Below are 21409 nucleotides of genomic sequence, written 5' to 3' on the forward strand. Positions count from 1 at the left end.
CTTGGTGCTTCCTTGCGCCAATGGCCCCAAGTTCCAGCTTTGGGTTCTTTTGGTCCCCTTTTACTTATCGGCTAAATAACACGCGCGAGACTCATATCTGGCCACTAAAACTTCTTGAATGTCAGTCCTAGGATTCCAGGGAAGGGTTTCCAACAACTCTCTCCCCTCCTCGCGCTTCTTTCCCCCAATTTCCAATTTTCGTCTCTTTTGCTCCCTTTTGGCTTAGCGGGTAAAGAACCTGTGCGACACTGCTGCAGGCCGCTAAAACTTCTTGATTGGTTCTACTAAGACTCAAGGGAAGGGTTTCCAACCACTCTCTCCCCTCCACGCGCTTCTTTGCGCCAACGGCCCCAAGTTCCCGTTTTGGTCTTTCCTTTGGCTTAGCGGGTAAAGAACCCGTGCGACACTCGTGCAGGCTGCTAAAACTTCTTAATTGTCACTGCTAGGATTCAAGGGAAGGGTTTCAAACCACTCTCTCCACCCTTGGTGCTTCCTTGCGCCAATGGCCCCAACTTCCAGTTTTAGTCTATTTTAGTCCCCTTTTACTTACCAGCTAAATAACACCCCCGAGACTCTGGCTGCTACAACTTCTTGAATGTCACTCTTAGGACTCAAAGAAAGGGTTTCCAACAATTCTCTCCCCTCCTGGCGCTTCTTTCCCCCAACTTCCACTTTTGGTCTCTTCTGGTCCCCTTTGGCGTAGCGGGTAAAGAACCCGTGCGACACTCGTGGAGGCCGCTAAAACTTCTTGATTGTCACTACTAGGACTCAAGGGAAGGGTTTCCAACCACTCTCTCCCTCTTCGCACTTCCTTGCGCCAATGGCCCTAATTTCTAGCTTTGGTCAATTTTGGTCCCCTTTTCCTTAGCGGGTAAATAACACGCGCGAGACTCATATTTGGCACCTAAAACTTCTTGAATGTCACTCCTAGGACTCAAAGAAAGGGTTTCCAACAACTCTCTCCCCTCTTGGCGCTTCTTTCCCCCAACTTCCACTTTTGGTCTCTTTTGCTCCCCTTTGGCTAAGCGGGTAAAGAACCCGTGCGACACTCGTGGAAGCCGCTAAAACTTCTTGATTGTCACTACTAGGACTCAAGGGAAGGGTTTCCAACCACTCTCTCCCCTCTTCGCACTTCCTTGCGCCAATGGCCCTAATTTCTAGCTTTGGTCAATTTTGGTCCCCTTTTCCTTAGCGGGTAAATAACACGCGCGAGACTCATATTTGCATCTAAAACTTCTTGAATGTCACTCCTAGGACTCTAGGGAAGGTTTTCCAACCACTCTCTCCCCTCTTCGCACTTCCTTGCGCCAATGGCCCTAATTTCTAGCTTTGCTTAATTTTGGTCCCCTTTTCCTTAGCGGGTAAATAACACGCGCGAGACTCATATTTGGCACCTAAAACTTCTTGAATGTCACTCTTGGGACTCAAAGAAAGGGTTTCCAACAACTCTCTCCCCTCCTGGCTCTTCTTTCCCCCAACTTCCACTTTTGGTCTCTTTTGCTCCCCTTTGGCTTAGCGGGTAAAGAACCCGTGCGACACTGATGCAGGCTGCTAAAACTTCTTGATTGGAACTAGTAGGACTCAAGGGAAGGGTTTCCAACCACTTTCTCCCCTCCACGCGCTTCTTTGCGCCAACGGCCCCAAGTTCCCGTTTTGGTCTTTCCTTTTGCTTAGCGGGTAAAGAACCCGTGCGACACTCGTGCAGGCTGCTAAAACTTCTTAATTGTCACTGCTAGGATTCAAGGGAAGGGTTTCAAACCACTCTCTCCACCCTTGGTGCTTCCTTGCGCCAATGGCCCCAACTTCCAGTTTTAGTCTATTTTAGTCCCCTTTTACTTACCAGCTAAATAACACCCCCGAGACTCATCTCTGGCTGCTACAACTTCTTGAATGTCACTCCTAGGACTCAAAGAAAGGGTTTCCAACAATTCTCTCCCCTCCTGGCGCTTCTTTCCCCCAACTTCCACTTTTGGTCTCTTCTGGTCCCCTTTGGCGTAGCGTGTAAAGAACCCGTGCGACACTCTTGCAGGCCGCTAAAACTTCTTGATTGTCAATACTAGGACTCAAGGGAAGGGTTTCCCACTACTCTCTCCCCTCTTGGCTCTTCCTTGCGCCAATGGCTCCAAGTTCCAGCTTTGGTCTCTTTTGGTCCCCTTTTACTTACCGGCTAAATAACATGCGCGAGACTCATATCTGCCAGCTAAATCTTCTTGAAAGTCACTCCTAGGACTCAAAGGAAGGGTTTCCAATAACTCTCTCCCCTCCTGGCGCTTCTTTCCCCCAACTTCCACTTTTGGTCTCTTTTGCTCCCCTTTGGCTAAGCAGGTAAAGAACCCGTGCGACACTCGTGGAGGACGCTAAAACTTCTTGATTGTCACTACTAGGACTCAAGGGAAGGGTTTCCAACCACTCTCTCCCCTCTTCGCACTTCCTTGCGCCAATGGCCCTAATTTCTAGCTTTGGTCAATTTTGGTCCCCTTTTCCTTAGCGGGTAAATAACACGCGCGAGACTCATATTTGGCACCTAAAACTTCTTGAATGTCACTCCTAGGACTCAAGGGAAGGGTTTCCAACCACTCTCTCCCCTCCTGGCGCTTCTTTCCCCCAACTTCCACTTTTGGTCTCTTTTGCTCCCCTTTGGCTTAGCGGGTAAAGAACCCGTGCGACACTGATGCAGGCTGCTAAAACTACTTGATTGGAACTACTCCTTTGGCTTAGCGGGTAAAGAACCCGTGCGACACTGATGCAGGCTGCTAAAACTTCTTGATTGGAACTACTAGGACTCAAGGGAAGGGTTTCTAACCACTTTCTCCCCTCCACGCGCTTCTTTGCGCCAACGGCCCCAAGTTCCCGTTTTGGTCTTTCTTTTGGCTTAGCGGGTAAAGAACCCGTGCGACAGTCGTGCAGGCTGCTAAAACTTCTTAATTGTCACTGCTAGGATTCAAGTGAAGGGTTTCAAACCACTCTCTCCACCCTTGGTGCTTCCTTGCACCAATGGCCCCAACTTCCAGTTTTAGTCTATTTTATTCCCCTTTTACTTACCAGCTAAATAACACCCCCGAGACTCATCTCTGGCTGCTACAACTTCTTGAATATCACTCCTAGGACTCAAAGAAAGGGTTTCTAACAACTCTCTCCCCTCCTGGCGCTTCTTTCCCCCAACTTCCACTTTTGGTCTCTTTTGCTCCCCTTTGGCTAAGTGGGTAAAGAACCCGTGCGACACTGATGCAGGCTGCTAAAACTTCTTGATTGGAACTACTAGGACTCAAGGGAAGGGTTTCCAACCACTCTCTTTCCTCTAGACGCATCCTTGTGCCAGAGGCCCAACTTCTAGTTTTGGTCCTTTTTGGTCCCCTTTTACTTACCGGCTAAATAACATGCCCGAGACTCGTCTCTGGCTGCTAAAACTTCTTGAATGTCACTCCTAGGACTCAAAGGATGGGTTTCCAATAAATCTCTCCTCTTCTGGCGCTTCTTTCCCCCAACTTCCACTTTTGTTCTCTTTTGCTCCTCTTTGGCTTAGCGGGTAAAGAACCCGTGCGACACTCGTGCAGGCCGCTAAAACTTCGTGATTTTCACTACTAGAATTGCCCCAAGTTCCCTTTTTGGTCTTTCCTTTGGTCCCCTTTGGCTTAGCGGGTAAAGAACCCGTGCGACACTCGTCCAGGCTCCCAAAACTTCTTAATTGTCACTGTTAGGACTTAAGGGAAGGGTTTCCAACCACTCTCTCCCCCTTTGGCGCAAGTGCCAATGGCCCTAACTTCAAGTTTTCGTCTCTTTCTGTCCCCTTTTACTTACCGGCAAAATAACACGCGCGAGACTCATCTCTGGCTGCTAAAACTTCTTGAATGTCACTCCTCGGACTCAAAGGAAGGGTTTCCAATAAATCTCTCCTCTCCTGGCGCTTCTTTCCCCCAACTTCCACTTTTGGTCTCTTTTGCTCCTCTTTGGCTTAGCAGGGAAAGAAACCGTGCGACACTCGTGCAGGCCGCTAAAACTTCTTGATTGTCACTGCTACGACTCAGAGGAAGGGTTTCCAACCACTCTCTCCCCTCTTGGTGCTTCCTTGCGCCAATGGCCCCAACTTCCAGTTTCGGTCTTTCCTTTGGTCCCCTTTGGCTTAGCAAGTAAAGAACCCGTGCGACGCTCGTGCAAGGCGCTAAAACTTCTTGATTGTCACTACTAGGAATCAAGGGAAGGGTTTCCAACCACTTTGTCCCCCCTTGGCGCTTCCTTGCGCCAATGGCCCCAACTTCAAGTTTTCGTCTCTTCTGTTCCCCTTTTACTTACCGGCAAAATAAAAGGCGCGAGACTCATCTTTGGCTGCTAAAACTTCTTGAATGTCACTCCTAGGACTCAAAGGAAGGGTTTCCAACAACTCTCCCCTCTCCTGGCGCTTCTTCCCCCCAACTTCTACTTTTTATCTCTTTTGCTCCCCTTTGGCTTAGCGGGTAAAGAACCCGTGCGACACTCGTGCAGGCCGCTAAAACTTCTTGATTGTCACTGCTACGACTCAGGGGAAGGGTTTCCAACCACGCTTTCCCCTCTTGGTGCTTCCTTGCACCAATGGCCCCAACTTCCAGTTATGGTCTCTTTTGTTCCCCTTTTACTTACCGGCTAAATAACACGCGCGAGACTCATATCTGGCAGCTAAAACTTCTTGAATGTATTTCCAAGGACTTAAAGGAAGAGTTTCCAACAACTCTCTCCCCTCCTAGCACTTCTTTGCGCTAACGGCCCCAAATTCCCGTTTTGGTCTTTCCTTTGGTCCCCTTTGGCTTAGCGGGTAAAGCAACCGTGTGACGCTCGTGCAGGCTGCAAAAACTTCTTGATTGTCACTACTAGGACTCAAGGGAAGGGTTTCCAACCACTCTCTCCCCCCTTGGCGCTTCCTTGCGCCCATGGCCCCAACTTCAAGTTTTCGTCTCTTTTGGTCCCCTTTTACTTACCGGTAAAAGAAACTGGGCGAGAGTCGTTTCTGGCTGCTAAAAATTCTTAAATGTTACTCCAAGGACTCAAAGGAAGGGTTTCCAACAACTCTCTCTCCTCCTGGCGCTTCTTTCCCCAACGTCTACTTTTCACCTCCTTTGCTCACCTTTGGTTTAGTGGGTAAAGAACCGTGCGTCACTTGTGCAGGCCGCTAAAACTTCGTGATTGTCACTACTAGGATTCAAGAAAATGGTTTCCAACCACTCTCTCCCCTCTTGGCGCTTCCTTGCGCCAGTCGCCCTAACTTCCAGTTTCGGTCTCTTTTGGTCCCCTTTTACTTACCGGCAAAATAACACGTGCGAGACTTGTCTCTGGCCACTCAAAGGAAGGGTTTTCAATAACTCTCTCCCCTCCTGGCGCTTCTTTCCCCCAACTTCCACTTTAGGTCTCTTTTGCTCCCCTTTGGCTTAGCAGGTAAAGAACCCGTGCGACACTCGTGCAGGCCGCTAAAACTTCTTGATTGTCACTGCTAGGACTCAAGGGAAGGGTTTCCAACCACTCTCTCCCCTCCTGGCGTTTCTTTCCCCCAACTTCTACTTTTCATCTCTTTTGCTCCCCTCTTGGCGCTTCCTTGCGCGAATGTCCCCAACTTCCAGTTTTGGTCTCTTTTGTTACCCTTTTACTTACCGGCTAAATAACACGTGCGAGACTCATATCTGCCAGCTAAATCTTCTTGAAAGTCACTCCTAGGACTCCAAGGAAGGGTTTCCAATAACTCTCTCCCCTCCTGGCGCTTCTTTCCCCCAACTTCCACTTTTGGTCTCTTCTGGTCCTCTTTGGCGTAGCGGGTAAAGAACCCGTGCGACACTCGTGGAGGCCGCTAAAACTTCTTGATTGTCACTATTAGGACTCAAGGGAAGGGTTTCCAACCACTCTCTCCCCTCTTCGCACTTCCTTGCGCCAATGGCCCTAATTTCTAGCTTTGGTCAATTTTGGTCCCCTTTTCCTTAGCGGGTAAATAACACGCGCGAGACTCATATTTGGCACCTAAAACTTCTTGAATGTCACTCCTAGGACTCAAAGAAAGGGTTTCCAACAACTCTCTCCCCTCCGGGTGCTTTTTTCCCCCAACTTCCACTTTTGGTCTCTTTTGCTCCCCTTTGGCTTAGCGGGTAAAGAACCCGTGCGACACTTGTGTAGGCCGCTAAAACTTCTTGATTGTCACTGCTAGGACTTAAGGGAAGGGTTTCCAACCACTCTCTCCCCTCTAGACACATCCTTGTGCCAGAGGCCCAACTTCTAGTTTTCATCCTCTTTGGTCCCCTTTTACTTACCGGCAAAAAAAAACGCGCGAGATTCGTCTCTGGCTGCTAAAACTTCTTGAATGTCACTCCTAGGACTCAAAGGAAGAGTTTCCAACAACTCTCTCCCCTCCTGGCGTTTCTTTGCGCCAACGGCCCCAAGTTCCCGTTTTGGTGTTTCCTTTGGTCCCCTTTGGCTTAGCGGGTAAAGACCCGTGTGACGCTCGTGCAAGCTGCTAAAACTTCTTGATTGTCACTACTAGGACTCAAGGGAAGGGTTTCTAACCACTCTCTCCCCTCTTGGCGCTTCCTTGCGCCAGTCGCCCTAACTTCCAGTTTTGGTCTCTTTTGCTCCCCTTTTCATACCGGCAAAATAAAACGCGCGAGACTCGTCTCTGGCTACTAAAACTTTTTAAATGTGACTCCTAGGACTCAAAGGAAGGGTTTCCAACAACTCTCTCCCCTCTTGGCACTTTTTTTCCCATGTTCTACTTTTGGTCTCTTTTGGTCCCCTTTGGCTTAGTGGGTAAAGAACCGTGCAACACTCGTGCAGGCCACTAAAACTTCGTCATTGTCACTACTAGGATTCAAGGGAAGGGTTTCCAACCACTCTCTCCCCTCCTGGCGCTTCTTTACGCCAACGGCCCCAAGTTCCCGTTTTGGTCTTTCCTTTGGTCCCCTTTGGCTTAGCAAGTAAAGAACTCGTGTGACACTCGTGCAGGGCGCAAACACTTCTTTATTATCACTACTAGGACTCAACGGAAGGATTTCCAACCACTCTCCCCCTCTTGGCGCTTCCTTACGCCAGTCGCCCCAACTTCCAGTTTTGGTCTCTTTTGGTCCCATTTTACTTACCGGCAAAATAACACGCGCGAGACTTGTCTCTGGCCGCTAAAACTTCTTGAATGACACTCCTAGGACTCAAAGGAAGGGTTTTCAACAACTCTCTCCCCTCCTGGCGCTTCTTTCCCCCAACTTCAACTTTTGGTCTTTTTTGCTCCCCTTTAGCTTAGCGGGTAAAGAACCGTGCGACACTCGTGCAGGCTGCTAAAACTTTGTCATTGTCACTACTAGGATTCAAGGGAAGGGTTTCCAACCACTCTCTCCCCTCCTGGCGCTTCTTTACGCCAATGTCCCCAAGTTCCCGTTTTGGTCTTTCCTTTGGTCCCCTTTGGCTTAGCAAGTAAAGAACTCGTGTGACACTCGTGCACGGTGCAAACACTTCTTTATTATCACTACTAGGACTCAACGGAAGGCTTTCCAACCACTCTCCCTCTTGGCGCTTCCTTGCGCCAGTCGCCCTAACTTCCAGTTTTGGTCTCTTTTGGTCCCCTTTTACTTACCGGCAAAATAACACGCGCGAGACTTGTTTCTGGCCGCTAAAACTTCTTGAATAACACTCCTAGGACTCAAAGTGATGAGGACATGACCATGAGCAAGGGCAAGGATCCTCTTGAAGGACTTGGAGGACCTATGACAAGGGCTAGAGCAAGGAGATCAAAAGAAGCTCTTCAACAAGTGTTGTCCATATTAATTGAATACAAGCCCAAGTTTCAAGGAGAAAAGGCCAAGGTTGTGAATTGCATCATGGCCCAAATGGAGGAGAACTAAGGCGCCACTTTGCTTCAGTTTTTAAGCTTTTAGTTTGTTTTAAATAATGGCCCAATCCTTTGTAAAGTTGGCTGACCAAATTATGTTTTGTGGTTAATCAACTAATGGGCTTTGGTTTGGTTTTATTTCAAGTTGTAATAAGGGCCCAATTGGCAACTTAGGCATCAGCCTTTGGAAGACCAAGAGGCGCATAGCTAGTGGCTGTTGGGTGACTTTTTGGTTGCCACAATTTCAGTTACAATCAGCCTTTGGAAGACCAAGAGGCGCATAGTGGCTGTTGGGTGACTTTTTGGTTGCCACAATTTCAGTTACAATCAGCCATCAAGTAGTTTCATTTTCCGTTACGGAACCTTTGTAATTCTGATGGTAAAGCTTCTATATAAGCTGAACCATTCTTATCAATAAGACAAGTTAAGTTTGATTCAGAAATATTAGAGTTTATCTCTTTTATCTTAGTGAGAGTGATTCTCCTAAGTTCTTGAGTGATTCAAGAACACCTTGGCTGTATCAAAGGGCTTTCACATCCCTTTGTGTGTTGCCTTCCTTGGAAAGAGTGATTCTTTCCTTCCCCCATTCAATTCTTCACCAAAGTTCCAAAAAAAACTCAAATCTGCCCAGAATTATTTCGTTATCATAACTCTCGTTCTACTCAGCCAAATTGAGTGATTCTTGAGCCTAAATTGCATTTCAGAACGAGAACTTTCACCTCGTTTTGGAATCACCTCAATTGGAGTTCTATAACTCGAGATACCGTCATTTCTAAAATTCTGTCCAGCCACCACCAAACCAGCGTTTTTGCTTCCTTTTTCACTCATTTTTAACACCATGGACCAACACCTAATTTGCCCAGAAATTCATCACTAAATTTTCAAATTTTTCTACAAGGTTCTAACCCTAAAGATCCTATGTCAGCCCTTGTGCAAATGGGGTTCATATCACAAAGGAAGGGTTTTCAACAACTCTCTCCCCTCCTGGCGCTTCTTTCTCCCAACTTCAACTTTTGGTCTCTTTTGCTCCCCTTTGGATTAGCGGGTAAAGAACCCGTGCGACACTCATGCAGGCCGCTAAAACTTCTTGATTGTCACTGCTAGGACTCAAGGGAAGGGTTTCCAACCACTCTCTCCCCTCTTGGTGCTTCCTTGCACCAATGGCCCTAACTTCTAGTTTTGGTCTTCATTGGTCCCCTTTTATTTGCTGGCTAAATAACACGCGCGAGGCTCATATTTGAGTGCTAAAACTTCATAAATGTCACTCCTAGGACTCAAAGGAAGGGTTTCGAACAACTCTCTCCCCTCCTGGCGCTTCTTTCCCCAAACGTCTACTTTTCATCTCCTTTGGTCCCCTTTGGCTTAGTGGGTAAAGAACCGTGAGACACTCGTGCAGGCCGCTTAAACTTCGTGATTGTCACTACTAGGATTCAAGGGAAGGGTTTCCAACCACTCTCTCCTCTCTTGGCGCTTCTTTACGACAACGGCCCCATGTTCCCATTATGGTCTTTCCTTTGGTCCCCTTTGGCTTAGCGGGTAAAGAACACGTGTGACACTCCTGTAGGCTGCTAAAAATTCTTGATTGTCACTACTAGGACTCAAGGGAAGGGTTTCCAACCACTCTCTCCCCCCTTGGCGCTTCCTTGCGCCAATGGCCCCAACTTCAAGTTTCGTCTCTATTGGTCCCCTTTTACTTACCGGCAATATAAAACGCGCGAGATTCGTCTCTGGCTGCTAAAACTTCTTGAATGTCACTCCTAGGACTCAAAGGAAGAGTTTCCAACAACTCTCTCCCCTCCTGGCGTTTCTTTGCGCCAACGGCCCCAAGTTCCCGTTTTGGTCTTTCCTTTGGTCCTCTTTGGCTGCGTAAAGAACCCATGTGACGCTCGTGCAGGCTGCTTCAACTTCTTGAGTGTCACTACTAGGACTCAAGGGAAGGGTTTCCAACCACTCTCTCCCCCCTTGGCGCTTCTTGCGCCAATGGCCCCAACTTCAAGTTTTCGTCTGTTTTGGTCCCATTTTACTTACCGGCAAAATAAAACGCGCGAGACTCATCTCTGGCTGCTAAAACTTCTTGGATGTCACTCCTAGAACTCAAAGGAAGGGTTTCCAACAACTCTCTCCCCTCCTAGCGCTTCTTTCCCCCAACTTCCACTTTTGGTCTTTTTTGCTCCCCTTTGGCTTAGCGGATAAAGAGCCCGTGCGACACTCGTGCAGGCTGCTAAAACTTCTTGATTGTCACTGGTAGGACTCAAGGGAAGGGTTTCCAACCACTTTCTACCCTCTTGGTGCTTCCTTGAGCCGATGGCCCCAACTTCCATTTTCGTCTCTTTTGGTCCCCTTTTACTTACCGGCAAAATAAAACGCGCGAGATTCGTCTCTGGCTGCTAAAACTTCTTGAATGTCACTCCTAGGACTCAAATGAAGGGTTTCTAGTAACTCTCTCCTCTCCTGGCGCTTCTTTCCCCCAACGTCTACTTTTCATCTCGTTTGCTCCCCTTTGGCTTAGCAGGTAAAGAACCGTGCGACACTCGTGCAGGCCGCTAAAACTTCGTGATTGTCACTACTAGGATTCAAGAGAAGGGTTTCCAACCACTCTCTCCCCTCTTGGCGCTTCCTTGCGCCAGTCGCCCTAACTTCCAGTTTCGGTCTCTTTTGGTCCCCTTTTAGTTACCGGCAAAGTAACACGCGCGAGACTCGTCTCTGACTGCTAAAACTTCTTGAATAACACTCCCAGGCCTCAAAGGAAGGGTTTTCAACAACTCTTTCCCCTCCTGGCGCTTCTTTCCCCAACTTCCAATTTTGGTCTCTTTTGCTCCCCTTTGGCTTAGCGGGTAAAGAACCCGTGCGACACTCGTGCAGGCCGCTAAAACTTCTTGATTGTCACTGCTAGGACTCAAGGGAAGGGTTTCCAACCACTCTCTACCCTCTTGGTGCTCCCTTGAGCCGATGGCCCCAACTTCCATTTTCGTCTCTTTTGGTCCCCTTTTACTTACCGGCAAAATAAAACGCGCGAGATTCGTCTCTGGCTGCTGAAACTTCTTGAATGTCACTCCTAGGACTCAAAGGAAGGGTTTCTAGTAACTCTCTCCTCTCCTGGCGCTTCTTTCCCCCAACTTCTACTTTTCATCTCTTTTGCTCCCCTTTGGCTTAGCGGGTAAAGAATCGTGCGACACTCGTGCAGGCCGCTAAAACTTCATGATTATCACTACTAGGATTCAAGGGAAGGGTTTCCAATCACTCTCTCCCCTCTTGGCGCTTCTTTACGCCAACGGCCCAAAGTTCCCGTTTTGGTCTTTCCTTTGGTCCCCTTTGGCTTAGCAAGTAAAGAACCCGTGCGACACTCGTGCAGGGCGCTAACACGTCTTTATTATCACTACTAGGACTCAAGGGAAGGGTTTCCAACCACTCTCCCCCCTCTTGGCGCTTCCTTGCGCCAGTCGCCCTAACTTACAGTTTTGGTCTCTTTTGGTCCCCTTTTACTTACCGGCAAAATAACACGCGCGAGACTCGTCTCTGGCTGCTTAAACTTCTTGAATGACACTCCTAGACCTCAAAGGAAGGGTTTTCAACAACTCTCTCCCCTCCTGGCGGTTCTTTCCTCCAACTTCTACTTTTGGTCTCTTTTGCTCTCGTTTGGCTTAGCGGGTAAAGAACCCGTGCAACACTCGTGCAGGCCGCTAAAACATCGTGATTGTCACTACTAGGACTCAAGGGAAGGGTTTCAAACCACTCTCTCCACCCTTGGCGCTTCCTTACGCCAATGGCCCCAACTTCAAGTTTTCGTCTCTTTTGCTCTCCTTTTACATACAGGCTAAACAAAATGTGTGAGACTCGTCTCTGGCTACTAAAACATCTTGAATGTAACTCCTAGGACTCAAAGGAAGGGTTTCCAACAACTCTCTCCCCTCCTGGCACTTCTTTCCCCCACCTTCCACTTTTGGTCTCTTTTGCTCCCCTTTGGCTTAGCGAGTAAAGAATCCGTGCGACACTCCTGCAAGCTGCTAAAACTTCTTGATTGTCACTGCTAGGACTCAAGGGAAGGGTTTTCAACCACTCTCTCCCCTCCTGGCGCTTCTTTACGCCAATGGCCCCAAGTTCCCGTTTTGGTCTTTCCCTTGGTCCCCTTTGGCTTAGCAAGTAAAGAACCTGTGTGACGCTCGTGCAGGCTGCTAAAACTTCTTGATTGTCACTACTAGGACTCAAGGGAAGGGTTCTCAACCACTCTCTCCCCTCCTGGCGCTTCTTTACGCCAATGGCCCCAAGTTCCCGTTTTGGTCTTTCCTTTGGTCCCCTTTGGCTTAACTGGTAAAGAACACGTGTGACGCTCGTGCAGGCTGCTAAAACTTCTAGATCGTCACTACCAAAACTCAAGGGAAGGGTTTCCAACCACTCTCTCCCCCCTTGGCGCTTCCTTGCGCCAATGGCCCCAACTTCAAGTTTTCGTCTCTTTTTGTCCTCTTTTACTTACCGGCAAAAGAAAACGCGCGAGACTCGTCTCTGGCTACTAAAACTTCTTGGATATCATTCCTAGAACTCAAAGGAAGGGTTTCCAACAACTCTCTCCCCTCCTGGCGCTTCTTTCCCCCAACTTCCACTTTTGGTCTCTTTTGCTCCTCTTTGGCTTAGCGGGTAAAGATCCCTTGCGACACTCGTGCAGGCGGCTAAATCTTTTTTATTGTCACTACTAAGAGTCAAGGGAAGGGTTTTCAACCACTCTCTCCCCTCTTGGCACTTCTTTCTCCTAACTTTCACTTTTGGTCTCTTTTGGTCCCCTTGGCTTAGCGGGTAAAGAATCCGTGCGACACTCTCGCAAGCCGCTAAAACTTCTGGATTGTCACTACTAGGACTCAAGGGAAGGGTTTCGTACCACTATCTCCCCTCTTGGCGCTTCCTTGCACAAATGGCCCCAACTTCAAGTTTTGGTCTCTTTTGGTCCCCTTTTACTTACCTGCTAAATAACATGCGTGAGGCTCGTCTCTGAGTCGTAAAACTTCTTAAATCTCACTTCTAGGACTCAAAGGAAGGGTTTTGAACAACTCTCTCCCCTTCTGGCGTATCTTTACGGTAACGGGCCAAGTTCCCATTTTGGTCTTTCCTTTGGTCCCCTTTGACTTAGAGGGTAATGAACCCGTGCGACACTCGTGCAGGGGGCTAAAACTTCTTGATTGTCACTACTAGGACTCAGGGGAAGGGTTTCCAACCACTCTCTTCCCTCTTGGCGCTTCCTTGCGCCAATTGCCCCAACTTCAAGTTTTGGTCTCTTTTGGTCCCCTTTTACTTACCGGCTAAATAACATGCGCGAGACTGATCTATGGCTACTAAAACATATTGACTGTCACTCCTAGGTCTCAAAGGAAGGGTTTCTAATAACTCTCTCCCCTCCTGGCACTTCTTTGCGCCAATTGCCCCAAGTTCCTATTTTGGTCTTTCTTTTGGTCCCTTTTGGCTTAGCGGGTAAAGAACCTTGCGACACTCCTGCAGGCCGCTAAAAATTCTTGATTGTCACTACTAGGACTCAAGGGAAGGATTTTCCAACCACTCTCTCCCCTCTTGGCGCTTTCTTGCGCCAATGGCCCCAACTTCTAGTTTTGGTCTCTTTTGTTCCCCTTTTACTTACCAACTAAATAACACGCGCGAGACTTAAATCTGGCAGCTAAAACTTCTTAAATGTCACTCCTAGGACTCAAAAGAAAAGTTTTCAACAACTCTCTCCCCTCCTGGCGCTTCTTTGCGCCAACGGCCCCAAGTTCCCGTTTTGGTCTTTCCTTTGGTCCCCTTTGGCTTAACTGGTAAAGAACACGTGTGACGCTCGTGCAGGCTGCTAAAACTTCTAGATTGTCACTACCAGAACTCAAGGGAAGGGTTTCCAACCACTCTCTCCCCCCTTGGCGCTTCCTTGCGCCAATGGCCCCAACTTCAAGTTTTCATCTCTTTTGGTCGCATTTTACTTACCGGCAAAATAAAATGCGCGAGACTTAAATCTGGCAGCTAAAACTTCTTGAATGTCACTCCTAGGACTCAAAGGAATAGTTTCCAACAACTCTCTCCCCTCCTGGCGCTTCTTTCCCCCAACTTCTACTTTTCATCTCTTTTGCTCCCCTTTGGCTTAGCGGGTAAAGAACCGTACGACACTCGTGCAGGCCGCTAAAACTACGTGATTGTCACCACTAGGATTCAAGGGAGGGTTTCCAACCACTCTCTCCCCTTCTGGCGCTTCTTTACGCCAACGGCCCCAAGTTCCCATTTTGGTCTTTCCTTTGGTCCCCTTTGGCTTAGCGGGTAAAGAACCCGTGTGAGGCTTGTGCAGGCTGCTAAAACTTATTGATTGTCACTACTAGGACTCAAGGGAAGGGTTTCCAACCACTCTCTCCACCCTTGGCGCTTCCTTGCGCCAGTCGCCCGAACTTCCAGTTTTGGTCTCTTTTGGTCCCCTTTTACTTACCGGCTAAATAAAATGTGCGAGACTCGTCTCTGGCTACTAAAACATCTTGAATGTCACTCCTAGGACTCAAAGGAAGGGTTTCCAACAACTCTCTCCCCTCCTGGCACTTCTTTCCTCCAGCTTCCACTTTTGGTCTCTTTTGCTCCCCTTTGGCTTAGCGGGTAAAGAATCCGTGCGACACTCCTGCAAGCTGCTAAAACTTCTTGATTGTCACTGCTAGGACTCAAGGGGAAGGTTTTCAACCACTCTCTCCCCTCCTGGCGTTTCTTCACGCCAATGGCGCCAAGTTCCAATTTTGGTCTTTCCTTTGGTCCCCTTTGGCTTAGCGGGTAAAGATCCCGTGCGACACTCGTGGATGCTGCTAAACCTTCTTGATTGTCACTACTAGGACTCAAGGGAAGGGTTTCCAACCACTCTCTCCTCTCTTGGCGCTTCCGTGTGCAAGTCGCCCTAACTTCTAGTTTTGGTCTCTCTGTCCCCTTTGGCTTAGCGGGTAAAGAACCCATACAACAGTCGTGCAGGCCACTAAAACTTCATGATTGTCACTACTAGGACTCAAGGGAAAGGTTTCCAACCACTTTTGGTCTCTTTTGGTCCCCTTTGGCTTAGCAAGTAGAAAACCTGTGCGACACTCGTGCATACCGCTAAAAGTTCTTGATTGTCACTACTAGGACTCAAGGGAAGGGTTTCCAACCACTCTCTCCCCTCTTGGCCCTTCCTTACGCCAATGGCCCCAACTTCCAGTTTTGGTCTTTATTGGTCCCCTTTTTTTTACCAGCTAAATAACACGCGCGACGCTCGTATTTGAGTGCTAAAACTTCTTAAATGTCACTCCTAGGACTCAAAGGAAGGGTTTCGAACAACTCTCTCCCCTCCTGGCACTTCTTTACGCCAACGCCCCAATTTCCCGTTTTGGTCTTTCCTTTGGTCCCCTTTGGCTTAGCGGGTAAAGAACCCGTGTGACGCTCGTGCAGGCTGCTAAAACTTCTTGATTGTCATTACTAGGACTCAAGGGAAGGGTTTCCAACCACTTTCTCCCCCGTTGGCGCTTCCTTGCGCCAATGGCCCCAACTTCAAGTTTTCGTCTCTTTTGGTCCCCTTTTACTTACCAGCAAAATAAAACGCGCAAGAATCGTATCTGGCTGCTAAAACTTCTTGAATGACACTCCTTGGACTCAAAGGAAGGGTTTCGAACATCTCTCTTCCCTCCTGGCGCTTCTTTCCCTCAACTTCCACTTTTGGTCTCTTTTGGTCCCTTTTGGCTTAGCAAGTAGAAAACTCGTGCGACACTCGTGCATACCGCAAAAAGTTCTTGATTGTCACTACTAGGACTCAAGGGAAGGGTTTCCAACCACTCTCTCCCCCGTTGGCGCTTCCTTGCGCCAATGGCCCCAACTTCAAGTTTTCGTCTCTTTTGGTCCCCTTTTACTTACCAGCAAAATAAAACGCGCAAGACTCGTATCTGGCTGCTAAAACTTCTTGAATGACACTCCTTGGACGCAAAGGAAGGGTTTCCAACAACTCTCTCCCCTCCTGGCGCTTCTTTCCCTCAACTTCCACTTATGGTCTCTTTTGGTCCCCTTTGGCTTAGCAAGTAGAAAACTCGTGCGACACTCGTGCATACCGCAAAAAGTTCTTGATTGTCACTACTAGGACTCAAGGGAAGGGTTTCCAACCACTCTCTCCCCCGTTGGCGCTTCCTTGCGCCAATGGCCCCAACTTCAAGTTTTCGTCTCTTTTGGTCCCCTTTTACTTACCAGCAAAATAAAACGCGCAAGACTCGTATCTGGCTGCTAAAACTTCTTGAATGACACTCCTTGGACTCAAAGGAAGGGTTTCGAACATCTCTCTCCCCTCCTGGCGCTTCTTTCCCCCAACTTCCACTTTTGGTCTCTTTTGGTTCCCTTTGGCTTAGCAGGTAAAATACCCGTGCGACACTCTTGCATACCGCTAAAAGTTCTTGATTGTCACTACTAGGACTCAAGGGACGGGTTTCCAACCACTCTCTCCCCTCTTGGCCCTTCCTTACGCCAATGGCCCAACTTCCAGTTTTGGTCTTTATTGGTCCCCTGTTATTTACCGGCTAAATAACAAGCGCGACGCTCGTATTTGAGTGGTAAAACTTCTTAAATGTCACTCCTAGGACTCAAAGGAAGGGTTTCGAACAACTCTCTCCCCTCCTGGCACTTCTTTATGCCAACGCCCCAATTTCCCGTTTTGGTCTTTCCTTTGGTCCCCTTTGGCTTAGCGAGTAAAGAACCCGTGTGACGCTCGTGCAGGCTGCTAAAACTTCTTGATTGTCACTACTAGGTGATATGAACCCCATTTGCACAAGGGCTGACTTAGGATCTTTAGGGTTAGAACCTTGTAGAAAAATTTGAAAATTTAGTGATGAATTTCTGGGCAAATTAGGTGTTGGTCCATGGTGTTAAAAATGAGTGAAAAAGGAAGCAAAAACGCTGGTTTGGTGGTGGCTGGACAGAATTTTAGAAATGACGGTATCTCGAGTTATAGAACTCCAATTGAGGTGATTCCAAAACGAGGTGAAAGTTCTCGTTCTGAAATGCAATTTAGGCTCAAGAATCACTCAATTTGACTGAGTAGAACGAGAGTTATGATAACGAAATAATTCTGTGCAGATTTGAGTTTTTTTGGAACTTTGGTGAAGAATTGAATGGGGGAAGGAAAGAATCACTCTTTCCAAGGAAGGCAACACACAAAGGGATGTGAAAGCCCTTTGATACAGCCAAGGTGTTCTTGAATCACTCAAGAACTTAGGAGAATCACTCTCACTAAGATAAAAGAGATAAACTCTAATATTTCTGAATCAAACTTAACTTGTCTTATTGATAAGAATGGTTCAGCTTATATAGAACCTTTACCATCAGAATTACAAAGGTTCCGTAACGGAAAATGAAACTACTTGATGGCTGATTGTAACTGAAATTGTGGCAACCAAAAAGTCACCCAACAGCCACTATGCGCCTCTTGGTCTTCCAAAGGCTGATTGTAACTGAAATTGTGGCAACCAAAAAGTCACCCAACAGCCACTAGCTATGCGCCTCTTGGTCTTCCAAAGGCTGATGCCTAAGTTGCCAATTGGGCCCTTATTACAACTTGAAATAAAACCAAACCAAAGCCCATTAGTTGATTAACCACAAAACATAATTTGGTCAGCCAACTTTACAAAGGATTGGGCCATTATTTAAAACAAACTAAAAACTTAAAAACTGAAGCAAAGTGGCGCCTTAGTTCTCCTCCATTTGGGCCATGATGCAATTCACAACCTTGGTCTTTTCTCCTTGAAACTTGGGCTTGTATTCAATTAATATGGACAACACTTGTTGAAGAGCTTCTTTTGCTCTCCTTGCTCTAGCCCTTGTCATAGGTCCTCCAAGTCCTTCAAGAGGATCCTTGCCCTTGCTCATGGTCATGTCCTCATCATTCTCTCCCTCTTGAGAAGGATTTGTCCTCAAATCGGATTCTCCATCTACATCAAAAAGAGATAAGTCAGACACATTGAAGGTGGAACTAACATTATACTCACCCGGCAGCTCAATTTTGTAAGCATTGTCATTGATTCTTTCAAGCACTTGGAATGGACCATCTCCCCTTGGTTGAAGCTTTGACTTCCTTTGTTCCGGAAACCTTTCCTTTCTCATGTGCACCCAAACCCAATCTCCGGGTTCGAAGATAACCTTCTTTCTCCCTTTGTTGGCTTGTTTAGCATAGCTTTCATTTCTCTTCTCAATTTGATTTTTGACTCTCTCATGAAGCTTCTTCACATAGTCCGCCTTTGCTTGACCTTCTTTATGCTTAAAAACAATGAGTTCATCCACTTGTCTTTGGATCTCCTTGGTCTCTTGAGGGTTGCTTCTATAGGCTGGCCTATTAGGCAAAGAAGCTCCTGGAATGAGATCAATTTGATGCTCAATGCCTCTTAATGGTGGCAACCCACTTGGTACACTTGTTGGAAACACATCTCCAAATTCCTGCAAAAGAGACTTCACTCTAGAAGGCAAATCAAGGTTATCAAAAGTGTTAGTGGTCAAAACATAGTTTTTGCAAATTAACAAAAATAGGGGCTGTTTAGATAGAAACAACCTCTTGACCTCACTTTTTGTAGCTAAAAAGCTCTCCTTCACCTCAAGTGTTTCACTCTTCTTTTTCCTCTCATGTGTTTCTCTCTTTTTGTCCTCACTTTTTGAGCTCTCAAGTGTTTGGCTTTCTTTTTCTTTGTTTTCTTGGACAATCTTTTCTCTCATTTTTCTTTGATCCTCACACACCTCTTGCGGACTTAAAGGTTTGAGCACTATCTTCTTGTCTTGGTGCATGAATGAGATTTTGTTGGTGAAACCATCATGATTGGCTCTTTTATCAAATTGCCATGGTCTCCCCAAGAGTAAGTGGCTGGCCTCCATAGGAACAACATCACAAAGCACCTTATCATTGTATCTTCCAATGGAAATATCCAACTCTACTTGCTTCCTTACTTGCACCTCTCCATCCTCACTAAGCCATTGAAGCCTATATGGCCTAGGATGTGGCTTTGTAACTAAATTCAATTTAGACACAAGTCTTGCACTCGCCACATTGGTGCAACTCCCTCCATCAATGATCACCATGCAAAGTTTACCATTGATCAAACATCTAGTATGGAAGATGTTTTCTCTTTGGCTCTCCTCCAAAGGCTTCAATTGGCTACCAAGTAACCGCCTTATCATCAACAAGTCTCCCTCTGGTGTTTTCTCCACCTCCTCCTCCACGTCCTCATTCTCCTCTCCCTCTTCAATTTCGGACTCACTTATATACTCTCCATCTCTAAGAATCATGGTTTTTTTGTTAGGGCACTCATATGCATAGTGTCCTAAGCCTTGGCACTTAAAGCACTTCACATCCCGACTCCTTTTAGAGGGTTGCTCTTGAGTTTTTAGAGGAGTTTTTGTTGGTGTAGGCGCTGCACTAGAAGTGGCAGCCCCTTTTCCCTTATCCTTCCAACTAGAAAAACCAAAATTAGTGGAGCTCCTTTTGGCCACACCTTTCCTTTTCAATTGTTGCTCCACTTGGATTGCTTTGTGAAGCAAGTCCTCCATTTCAACAAATTCCTGCAGTTCAACAATATCACGAATATCATTATTCAAACCACTAAGAAATCTAGCCATAGTTACCTCCTCATCCTCTTCTATCTTGGCTTGAATCATGAGCACCTCCATTTCCTTGTAGTACTCCTCAACGCCTTTGCTACCTTGGGACAACTTTTGAAGTTTGAATTTTAAGTCCCTAGAATAGCTTGCCGGCACATATCTCTTCCTCATGATCCTTTTCATTTCAACCCATGTATCCACCAATGGCTCCTCATTCCTAGCTCTCTCTTTTTGCAATTTGTTCCACCACACAAGAGCGTAATCGGAAAACTCCATAGCTGCAAGCTTTACCTTTTGGGCCTCTTCATAGGTATTACAAGTGAAAATATGCTCTATTTTGATCTCCCACTCCAAATAAGCTTCTGGGTCACTTCTTCCTTTGAATGGAGGAATAGAAATTTTGACTCCATCAATTCGGTTTTGTCTAGGAGCACCGTCATTACCTCTTCTCCTCCTTTCTTCTTCATCATAACCTCTATTCTCCAATTGGTCCAATCTTTCATGGAGCTCGTCATTTTGTTGCCTCATCAATCTCTCCAAATGTTGTGTCAAGGCTTGCATTTGGAAAGAAGAAAGTCCTCCTCCTTGATTAGGATTTCCTTCAGCCATCACAAACAAACAAATTCAAACGTAACAAGCAAATAGAAAGTAGAATTTGAAACCTCACCACACTCAAGTGTATCACACAATTATGGCTTTTTCTCTAATGAAAACACTCTTGCCTTTTACCACTCAAATTCTCCTTGGGTTCTTAGGCAATTCAAGATATTATGGCCACAACAAAGAACAATCCACCAATATGTGCAAGGTAAGGCTAGGTAGACAAAGAAAAGGCTAACAAATCACAAAAACAAAGGGGTAAAGAGAAATTGGTAAACAAGAGAATTAGCAACAATCCTTTAAGAACACCAATATATTACCTTATAACAAATTGTTGAAAAGCATGAATCATTCAGCCCAAAATTTTCTTCTTTTTTTTTTTTTTTGTTTTTTTATACGATTTTTTTTTTTGAATTTTCACAAGGGCTTAACTTTTGCAATGATTCAGTACAATCACAAATAATATGAACAATAAGGTAATCAATTGGGAAAAAAAAAAGAATGAAGGAAGGATGTTACCAATTTGACGTTCAAACCCTTAAACCGGAGCTTTGATACCAAATGATATGAACCCCATTTGCACAAGGGCTGACTTAGGATCTTTAGGGTTAGAACCTTGTAGAAAAATTTGAAAATTTAGTGATGAATTTCTGGGCAAATTAGGTGTTGGTCCATGGTGTTAAAAATGAGTGAAAAAGGAAGCAAAAACGCTGGTTTGGTGGTGGCTGGACAGAATTTTAGAAATGACGGTATCTCGAGTTATAGAACTCCAATTGAGGTGATTCCAAAACGAGGTGAAAGTTCTCGTTCTGAAATGCAATTTAGGCTCAAGAATCACTCAATTTGACTGAGTAGAACGAGAGTTATGATAACGAAATAATTCTGGGCAGATTTGAGTTTTTTTGGAACTTTGGTGAAGAATTGAATGGGGGAAGGAAAGAATCACTCTTTCCAAGGAAGGCAACACACAAAGGGATGTGAAAGCCCTTTGATACAGCCAAGGTGTTCTTGAATCACTCAAGAACTTAGGAGAATCACTCTCACTAAGATAAAAGAGATAAACTCTAATATTTCTGAATCAAACTTAACTTGTCTTATTGATAAGAATGGTTCAGCTTATATAGAAGCTTTACCATCAGAATTACAAAGGTTCCGTAACGGAAAATGAAACTACTTGACGGCTGATTGTAACTGAAATTGTGGCAACCAAAAAGTCACCCAACAGCCACTATGCGCCTCTTGGTCTTCCAAAGGCTGATTGTAACTGAAATTGTGGCAACCAAAAAGTCACCCAACAGCCACTAGCTATGCGCCTCTTGGTCTTCCAAAGGCTGATGCCTAAGTTGCCAATTGGGCCCTTATTACAACTTGAAATAAAACCAAACCAAAGCC

At 46.4% G+C, this 21409-nt stretch overlaps 1 protein-coding gene across 1 annotated transcript; it reads right to left on the reverse strand.

Annotated features, from left to right (window-relative positions):
• Positions 1-17745: 17745 nt before the first annotated feature.
• On the reverse strand, positions 17746-20026 carry LOC113866886. Its single transcript, XM_027501683.1, has 3 exons — positions 18560-20026; positions 17810-18265; positions 17746-17763 (listed from the first exon to the last, which is right to left on the reverse strand). The coding sequence occupies exons 1-3, from the start codon at positions 20024-20026 to the stop codon at positions 17746-17748; spliced, it is 1941 nt and encodes a 646-aa protein (XP_027357484.1).
• Positions 20027-21409: the final 1383 nt, after the last annotated feature.

Source organism: Abrus precatorius, unplaced genomic scaffold (genome assembly GCF_003935025.1).
Source record: "Abrus precatorius isolate BTA unplaced genomic scaffold, Abrus_2018 Scaffold5, whole genome shotgun sequence".
NCBI lineage: Eukaryota > Viridiplantae > Streptophyta > Magnoliopsida > Fabales > Fabaceae > Abrus > Abrus precatorius.